At 37.9% G+C, this 9,971-nt stretch overlaps 2 protein-coding genes across 3 annotated transcripts; one reads left to right on the top strand and one right to left on the bottom strand.

Moving 5' to 3' along the window:
• Positions 1 to 363: 363 nt before the first annotated feature.
• LOC110374775 (uncharacterized protein F21D5.5) lies at positions 364 to 3,560 on the top strand. The gene is made up of 6 exons (XM_021332639.3): positions 364 to 671; positions 1,268 to 1,968; positions 2,052 to 2,321; positions 2,397 to 2,546; positions 2,754 to 2,959; positions 3,376 to 3,560. The coding sequence occupies exons 1-6, from the start codon at positions 530 to 532 to the stop codon at positions 3,497 to 3,499; spliced, it is 1,593 nt and encodes a 530-aa protein (XP_021188314.2). The 5' UTR covers positions 364 to 529; the 3' UTR covers positions 3,500 to 3,560.
• On the bottom strand, positions 3,551 to 9,689 carry LOC110374772 (uncharacterized). Of its 2 annotated transcripts, XM_021332635.3 has the most exons (13): positions 9,435 to 9,689; positions 8,748 to 8,938; positions 8,271 to 8,581; positions 7,793 to 7,921; positions 7,555 to 7,706; positions 7,141 to 7,382; positions 6,723 to 6,872; positions 6,502 to 6,645; positions 6,151 to 6,362; positions 5,735 to 5,900; positions 5,279 to 5,443; positions 4,924 to 5,080; positions 3,551 to 4,700 (listed from the first exon to the last, which is right to left on the bottom strand). In XM_021332635.3, exons 2-13 carry the CDS (start codon positions 8,926 to 8,928, stop codon positions 4,697 to 4,699), a joined length of 2,013 nt encoding a protein of 670 aa, XP_021188310.1. In that variant the 5' UTR covers positions 8,929 to 8,938; positions 9,435 to 9,689; the 3' UTR covers positions 3,551 to 4,696. The 2 variants fall into 2 exon arrangements, with proteins under 2 accessions (XP_021188310.1, XP_021188311.1); XM_021332636.3 differs by lacking the exon at positions 3,551 to 4,700 and having other exon boundaries at positions 4,920 to 5,080.
• Between the last annotated feature and the right edge of the window lie 282 nt (positions 9,690 to 9,971).

Genomic DNA, 9,971 nt, shown 5'->3' with positions numbered 1-9,971 from the left:
ATGTGTATTGGGGGCTTTAGGCGAATAATGACCGAATACGAGGGCTCGGGGGGTGTGAAGGCCATGGCCATCTATAATATTTCGGTGGAGGATCACGTCGACCTACTTCGACTAACTTTGCCTCGCTAAGCTCCGTATGCTCGTGTCTCATCGGGCGGAACATTCAGAACAACATCATAATGTAACACCTATGTCAAACCAGGTTTCACGCAAATAAATATTCTTATTCCGATCAACATTCCGAGTACCTAGCTGAGAACGTCGCGAGTAGTGTGGAGGCTGCTTAACAGCAGCATGGACTAATCTCTAGGCCATAAACAAAACATAGTTTTTTTTTCTTTCATGACAGCTGACTGACACTGACAGATCAGTCAGATTGCTTGACAGCCAAAACATTTATCGAATTTGTGCCAATTTTCATACAAATAAAATGCAAAATGTTAGTATTTTAATTTAAAACGAGTTTTATATGAACTTGGTCCAATAATTCAATTGTTATATTGCTTTTTATGCGTATGCGATTTAAGAAATGAGTCCGGTAGCGCGTTCTTGTTTCTTAAAATGTTTACTGGATACCCATGCGCCTATTAAATTGTTCCACAACGTAGAAACAACAGTCGGTCGTAGTAAATTAACAAAAATTAAGGACCAGGCTTGTTCTCGTCAGCAACGTAAGTAAATTTATGTCTGGGAAAGTCCAAGGTGGCGCATCGTCCGAGTTTGAAAAAGTTTTCTCACTGTTTTTAGATAGCAACCTATTTATTATACCTACTACTTTCGCTTTAATAATTCTCAATTTGATAATACAGTTCTCATTTCTTCGACCCGCGTATTCTACTTTTGCGTATGATCTATGTGTGGTGTGACGATAGCAGTTTGTTATTAATGTAATGATTTCACGTGTTTAATATTTATTTCAAATAAATTACCTCAACTGTATGTAGAAATAACTACGCTATTGCATTGGGTGGCACCTGTAAAAATAGTGTATGTTTGGTGGAAATAAATAAATAAATAAAATAAATAAATAAACTTTAATAGTACCTATGTTAAAATCTGATTGATTAAAGTAAATATGGGTGCAGAGCTCTCAAAAATTTCAAAAAAGTACTGTATAGGAAACTATCTTCGTGGATAACTTAATTAGTAGGTTCTAATGACAATACTTGTATACTTAAAATTTTCTGTGTGGTATAGTGATATTTTTAATTTTACATTAATTAACAAGTACTTTGTTTGATGTGTATTGATTGTGAATATTTTTCAGTATCTCTGAAAGCCGACTGTGAAGAATGCATAGTTGTAGTAAAACAGCTGGGAGTGAACCCCTCCGGTCTTGATGGGTTTGCTTTAACAAGACATCTAGAATATAAAGTAGAACATGGCTCCAGGATTGAAGTCTTGCTAAATAGCTATATCCATGTCATAGAGTTTGACCCGCCACCGGACAACTGTGAAAAACAAAAGCCGGGTGCCAAACGAAAACTAGAAGAGGATGAAGAGTCACCAAGAAAGAGAAAAAGCTTCAAACTAGATCCTGTTTTAGAAGTCTCTAAAAAAATAAAATCAGCTATGGAAAGTATTTGGGAGGAGATTGACAGAGGTGAACTCTATGTGTTCACTTCAAAAGGTGTCAAATCTAGCCATAAAATAGCAGCTTTTGACATGGATGGTACTCTAATCAAGACTAAGTCTGGTAAAGTGCATCCTGTTGATACTCATGATTGGCAAATAGCTTTCCCAACAATACAGCAGAAGTTGAAAGAGCACTTAGAACAGGGGTACAAACTTGTGATATTAAGTAATCAGGCACCAATAGGTAATGGGCGGGTTAAGATTGAAGACTTCAAAAAGAAAATTGAAAACATTGTCACTAAGCTGGATGTTCCCTTTCAAGTGTACATAGCTACGGGTAAAGGATTTTATAGGAAACCAACTACTGGAATGTGGAAAGTTTTATCAGAACAGGTATAAATGCTTCACAGCCCTGCAAGGGCTTTCTATAGTTACTTTTCATGATAAGAGAATGTAAGATATTTTTTTTATTTCAGAAAAATGATGGTTTAGAAATAGATATGGTTGAAAGCTTTTACTGTGGTGATGCTGCAGGCAGGGTCGCCAATTGGGCTCCAGGGAAAAAGAAAGATCACTCTATGGCTGATAAACTTATGGCAGAAAATCTTAACCTTAGATTTTACACGCCTGAACAATTTTTTTTGGGCCATTCTATTACCAATGTTCCCTTTAGCAAACCAGATTTCAATCCAAAAGAACTCAGTACTTCAACATTCAATCATAATTTAATTGGCAAGGACAAAGAGGTAGCAAATGAAAAAATAAATAATGGAACTTAAAATATACTAACTTAAAATAAAGTAATTTAATATCTTTTCCAGATACTGGTTTTAGTTGGATTTCCTGGTAGTGGAAAATCGTTTTTGGCCAGGCAAATTGAAAATAAATCTGGACATAACTATGTTGCTGTATGTAGGGATGTTCTTGGGTCATGGCAAAAGTGTGCTGCTGAGGCAACTAAATTGCTTCAGGTTAGTTTTAATTAGATACCAAACTATTACTCTTTTCAGTGGCTTACCTTTAGTGTCTGTAATAATTATATGAATTATGTAGTTTATTCACCAATGTCTAAAATCACGTAACAGACACATTTAGCACTCATTCCTTAGCTGATGTCAGTCAGGTATTCATAAACGTCCTGTTACACTGCTGCAAGTTTTTATTTTTTACATTTCCAGCGAGGAAAAAGTGTAATTGTCGACAGCACTAACCCAGACAAAGAGTCTCGCAGCCGCTGGTTGACGCTCGCTAAAGAAATGAAGGTAGACTGCCGATGTGCCAAGATGACGGCTAGCATAGCTCACGCGAAACACAACAACAAATTCCGAGAACTAATGAAAATCAACCACATTCCAGTCAATGACATTGTTTATCATACTTACAAGTAAGTGCATGACATGCCTAAGTCTATTTTTTCGTGATCTACTTCATTAAAAATGAAACACGTAAGTGTAGGTATGTAGTACCAGTAGGATATTTACGCGGATAGCTTCGAATCGCGTTTCTATTTTAACAGTCAGTATAAAGTTTGTACGTCAGAAGATTGAATTTTAAAGATGTACTGTTTAAAATGTACATAAATACATGTTTATGTATTTGTCCCGTGCTAAGTACTTATTTATCTAATGTCAAACATAGACATTTTTGCTGTTCATAAGGCTCTTTAAAAGCGTCTTATCGGCAGCCTGGACGATCAATTAATATAATTATTTGGCTATCGGTACCGACGTGCAAACGATAAGTTAATAGATACACCAATTCGTAATCCCATTTTAATTAATATTTCATGTTTTGTTTTAGGAATAAATATGTTGATCCATCCCATAATGAAGGATTCAAAGAAGTGATTGATGTCCCTTTCACACCAGACTTTGAAGACAAGGAGGCAGAGAAGATATATAGAATGCACCTGTTAGAAAAATAAAATTATAAATTAATATTGTTACTGCTTGCTTTGAAATAAAACAAATGTTATGCAAATCGAATCAGCATTTTTATTGTTTAATCACGATAAATCACTATTTCTATAACATCGTATAGGCCGATTTACGTACAGTAACAACGCTATTTCATTACTGCAAGCAAACTGTACTTTAGTTCAAAAGTTTTAGATTTAAAGGCGTAATCGTAACTATTTATTTGAAATGCTAATATGCATGCGACTCAAAGTTTGCTTCAAAATCTGTTCGATTTATTTACAATTTATTTGAACTTACATTTATATGAATAGTAGTGAAAAAATACAAGGTTTTTTTTTCTTATAATAACTTACACGTTATTAATTGCATCAGGCAATGGCGGAATGGACGGATGATTATTTATTTAACAATCATGTATCTACGAATTTTACATAACATTTATCATGATTCAATTTTGGAAATCATGTTTGCACCAAGCTATAAGCAGGCAGTTCTATCTACACACAATAATTAATTGAAAGGCAGCCTTTGTTACATTAAGATTTTAAAATGGTGTAATATCTATCATGAATATTAAATAGGTATCATATTTAACATCTAAGGTTTTATGCTTCCTAATCAGGTCTTACACTATGAGTTAAATCTTTCACCTAAGTATTCCATTTTTGGAGAGATGACTCATACTTAGTAATTTTTTTATTTGACTGTAAGTCACTTAAGAGCGAATTTCTAAAATCAGGACCTAGCAAAACGTTAAAAAGTTAATTTTATCATTCTTTTCTACTAACTAGCTAGCTATTTAGTCAAGACAATAACAGCATTTTATCACCGGCCTAATTCTGGCTAAACCTCCATGGCACGCTAATGTACGAATTTGTGATGATTGCAATCAATCGACCTGCATTTTGAAGATCATAACGGCTGTTCCCAATAATGTATCTGTTGTCTGCCTACTGTAGATACAATTTTGACATTGGCTCCATACAAGTAATGTCAAATTCTTATCTGTAGTAAGTAAAACAACAGACAGATACATTATTGGGTACGGCCTTTAGTCAGCTTGTGCTTCTTCCGATTACATCACAATGAAATGATTAAGGAGCGATGATAATGATTGCTTCAGCTTGCTGTCATTCACCGTCGGGATCCTCTTCCTCCGCGTCTAATAAATTATCCAGACTCGTGTCCGAGTCATCTTCATGTCATCTCGAAAGGCGATGGAAAATATTAGAAGTTAAGTTCATAATAATTATTTAATTCGGACGGATAATATGCGGAAAGTACTTGAGCAGAGAAAACGAAAGTTAGTAGTGTACCTAAGACATTATGACCAAAATGTATAATCTGTTCAGCTGTTTTCACATGAAAGAGTATTATATAGGTAATAATAACAAACCTTCGTAGGTACATCCGTAATTTTATTCATTACCTGGCTATATACACGGTGTCTATGTGAGTGAGACGGGCGCCGCTGAGCGGGACCGTCGCCGACACGGGCCTGAGCTTGCGTCTCTCCATGTGGCTGCGAGCTTGCTGCACCGCCAGGTCTCCGCACCAACGCTCACACCGAGCGTATATCACTACACCTGGAATTATGAACATAAAATTAGAAAACAGCTGTATTTCTGTATTCATTATTTGTCTATGAATTTATTCGGTGATCCTGTTGGCCTATGTGACCAGAAAGTTTCTTTTAGGTTAGGTATGAAACCGATAAATACGGTGTCATAATAGGTATACTAAGGTAAATATGGTCCTTTTTCTAATACCAAGTAATCACTCACCAGCGCCTGCGAAGAGTGTAATAGCTGGCCACGAATCAAGTAGCAACGGAGTCAGGAATAGTAGCGCAGTCAGCATCGTTATAGGTCCCTGAATACTTTGCGCCTTCCTCATACCCAGGTTGTGAGCGGGCTGCCACGCGCAGATGAAGGTGCCAGTCAGCCATACTACAGTACAAATATAAGTTAGAATGTTAAAATATAGTTAACTAGCGACCCGCCCCGGCTTCGTTCGGGTGCAATGCTCATACTAAATATTCTCTACTATTTAATGAATTTTGTTATGCATAAAAACCTTCCTCTTCAATCGTTGCGTTGTTTTAAAGATTTAGGCATAGGTATATAGGGACAGAGCAATCTTTGTTTTATACTATGTAGTGATGAGGGAAGTACTTCACCAGAATAAAATTGGACTATAATTCTAAAAAGGTAGTGAAACCAACAAAACAAAAATCTTACGAGGTATCCCCGTAGCGAACATGGGTATCCTGATGGCTTCGTTACAAAAGGCGGCTGCTATGAGAGCATCAGCGATGAGTTGCACGACGGCACCAGCTGCCGACCATCGGGAGCCTCGCACGCATGGTGGAGACGGTGCGGTAGATTCAGGTACCGAAGTCACCACCTAAAACAGAGGGGGTCTTTTACTTTTAGCTACGGTAAAAGGATGAGTTCGTTGAGGTTCAGGAAGTTTTATATTGTTACACAGTGCTACACTATGCATGAAGTGTCACTGTAATATTTATCTAGATACATTTGTTGCAACATCTTTTGTATTTGATTGTATATAGGAACACTTGTGAATATCAATGATACCGGACAGCCAGTAGTGGCAAGCAGGTAATAAATGTTCCTGAGCTGATTATATCACTTACTTGTATTCTGTCCCTATATTCTTTGACGACAGCATCGATGTCTGTTGAGTCGTCGCCTGAAGACATCTCTTGCTCGCTGGCTTCAGCGTCAGATATGACATCTACTTCGGCAGTGGCTATTGGCACGCCACTGCAGCTACTTGTCGGATCATTCTCTTCCGTTGGACAACCTGCATACTCATCTAGGAGAAGGCACTCTCTTTCCTCGGTTTCTGAAAGGCGGAAAGTAGATGTTGAACTAAAAACATGTTGCAGTTCTATAATTATTTTTATATTCATGATTAGTATTGTTCAAAATAAAGAAATATAGACAACTGAAATATTTGACGCAGATGTAGTTTTTGACTGTACCTTTGGTAACTTTCGACTTGATACTCTCCAAAGTCTTAGTGTGCCGAATAGCAGAGGGAATGAACCAGAGGCCACGTTTTGTTTTGCTTCCAGAAGCTTTAGATCCTCGCGCGGCTTCCCTTCCTAAGCGCTTGTATTCGATATCTGTAAAGCATCAGCGTAAAAGTTGAAAATCAAGAATATGAGAACCATCGGACCAATACTTGGAGAGAGGGACTTACCTCCAGCTTCCTTCTGTTCGGCTGTAGGCACAGTTCGCATGATGATAAAATGCAACGCCTGTATCGATATCCCGAGCAGGTGGCTTGCATTCATCAGAGTGATCATATGTGACAGGGGACACGCAAACGCAAGTATCGCTGCCAAACTTCCTGTAAGTAATACACTAATTAAGGTCTTCCCCCACACAAATGTGAATCAGGACTGTAATTTGATAATTCTAGTTAGTAGTTACGTGATTAAGCGATAACCAGTTATCCTACAGAGTATCGCGGTTGGGTTGCTAAATGACATCATCCCTGATTTATTCGCTCGTTATTACCAATTGGCAGGACGTCGACGCCTGGCTTAGCCGTTATTGCGTAATTTCACCTAATTTGATTTTATTACAGCAAGTAATTAGCACACAAAAATACTAACCAGCGGTGAAAACTGCAAGGACTGGACTGCCCGTGGTAGTGCTCTCATACGTCATTGACCTAGTTAGCACCTTCCACTCGGGTGAAGCGAGTGCCACTAGGACAGTGAAAAGTAAGGGGCACAGTTCAGTCAAGGCTAGGCAAATGCCGGCCACGGTCACAGCGGCCAATACTGGGCAGACCCAGCCTGCAGCCCTTGCTTCTAGTAGAGTAGTCACTGGCAAGGCTGCATCGATACTGTTCCTAAAATCAGAACAATAAAATGAAGATGACTAATACTTAGATGAAATGTTAGATACAACATGCAGTGGGCAGATGGAAGATGGAACAACCTGATGATACCAATTTATAGTATCGGATGACGAAACCATTAACCGGTTAATTTTTAACTACAATAACAAATGTATCTTCTTACCCTTTTAGCATATTAGTGTAGAGGAAACATAATCCGGAAAGTACTATTGTGGGTAGTCCGATCATGAGAAAAAGATTTTTCTTGAGTGTTCCATTGTCTTTGGGAAGTATTACATTGAAGGCATAAGATATTGGTGCACCTGCTGCAAATAGCTGAAATGATATGTATTGTTGAATTTTTAATCATCTTGATAGTTTTAATTGGCCATGATATGTAACTTTGCTTCAATATTGCTTACCTCATATACAGTGATCGGTATTGGCATATTGATATTGGCAATATCGAAGTTAATTAGACCGAATATGGCGAAGAACTGGCTAAATATGTACAGCAGAATTAACAGCATAAAGGTGAACATCATGCTCTCCTGAAAAGTGATGATAAGATCAATAAATATTAACATGAGAAGGATTGGAAGTTTTTTTTAACAACAATCATAGAAAATATTCACAATAAAAAAGTGCGTGTGAACTATCAGATTATGTATCATTCTCTTATCGAATGGAATTAAAGCTTTGGAAATATGGGTAGCTCTACAGCAATCATCGAACAATTTATGGGACTTATCGATTACGACAATCTTTGATACCTATATGAAATATCGAAGTTTCGAAACTATTGCAATTATAGTTCAACAAATCTAATAACCGTTACACAATTACTTCAAAACTATTGACAGTTACACAAGGGAGAAGGTTTTAAGAGTATGTAGGTACCTCTAGTCCGCACATGAACATTGCACAGACGACCATTACGACAGTGACCCCGAGGACATCAGGCCAGGGCTCCCCCAGGGCTCGCGTCTCATATCCAAACAGCCACCGTCTCGTGCGTCCGCCGGTCACATGGTCTGCCGTAGCGCTCAGAATACGCGCACATATAGCCACAGCTACCAGGTGTGACAGGAAAGTCATCCACATCGCCATGAAGTCTGCGAAAGAACGGACGTTGCGCTCCCGACGGCCTCTAGATGTCTTAGGTGGTGGTAGTATCTCGGCCAGTTTCTTGAGGTCTTTACATGTAAACGCTGTAAAAAGTTCATTTCGTTTATTTAAGAATAAAGAAATGCAAATGACAAACTTCAAAGTCACTAAGTTATTTAGCGGGAACTGTTAAATTGCATCAGTATAACGAGTGACAGGCAGGCAAGGAAGCGGAAAATATATTGCGCTGAATTTGCGGCTAGAACTTACTGGCAATGGTTATAAAAATAGCCAGTAACATGACAGCGGGCACGGCGCAATAGCTGGAGTTGGCAGCAGCCAGTGGGGCCAGGAGGAGTGCTCCGAGGGTCCATCGCGCCCCGCACGCCTCCCCTCCACTGAGCGCGCCCAGAGCTTTGCTCATCTTGCTTCGCTCTGTCCGCTCAGACATCTTCGTGTCTCTGTAAAAGATGCAAAGATACGAAGATTTCAAGGTTTTTAGTCGAGAAAAATATTTTTAATTTCCAATTTAGTATATTTTTAATTTCCAAAGGATAACATTAATCTATGAATCTTTAAAACCACCGTGTTCAGAAGCGCTTAAGAAAGGGGCTTATGAAACCTACCCATGATTTAATGTGTTCGGATTGCTATCCTTACAGAGAGCAAATTACTGTTATCATTTACATGGCAGTAGCAATTCTGAAAATTATATACAGAACATCGGCGAAGCTTTTCATTGTATCTTACAAATACTGCGAGTTCATCTATCTACATAATATGCACTCTAAATAATGTTTAAATAATTTTTCGGCAAGTATCGCATTTCTATCTTTAAAGTATAGGTATGCAAAAATCTGATTCTTTTTATCGATATGATAGGATATAAAATTGAAAAATAGTGAATATTATACGGTTTTATAAAGCAGAAGAGTAGTAATAAATTATATAATTTACCATTGCCGCAGCGTAATAACGAATTAACACCACTTTCGATGAAAATCCAGTTTTTCACGAACTCACTACATTTTCCTGATTGAAATGATCAAAACACACTGTTTAGAATAACTTTACTTAAATTTTACGCTTTTTTGAAGAGGTTTCGGACCTCAGACGGTGTTTTAGGAGAGAATAAGAGTAAATAAGGTCGTGTTTTCATGTTTATGCGCCAAACGTGAGAAGGGCAGAGGTATAGCTGCCTCTGTGTTGTCTCACTCGCGATCGATACGGGATATCGGTTGGGGTGACCATCCACACGGGAAAGCTAGAACGTAGCATACGTACGTACATAACTTTTTAAACACCCGTCTTTTATTCAGTACCCTTATTTTCGTTGCAGGTTTTTTTTTTGTAAGTTTTTCATGCCGAACCGATTGACTTTAAGTATGGTGGCAATACTGTTCTTTGTAGGGAAGAATAGCATTTGCTAAAGAATTTAAAGAACGCTTTTGTTTTAACGAAGCGTTTAGATTTCTGCAGCAAAAGTGTATCTTA

Source organism: Helicoverpa armigera, chromosome 8, assembly GCF_030705265.1.
Source record: "Helicoverpa armigera isolate CAAS_96S chromosome 8, ASM3070526v1, whole genome shotgun sequence".
Taxonomy (NCBI): domain Eukaryota; kingdom Metazoa; phylum Arthropoda; class Insecta; order Lepidoptera; family Noctuidae; genus Helicoverpa; species Helicoverpa armigera.
This window is presented reverse-complemented; position numbering and strand designations above follow the sequence as displayed.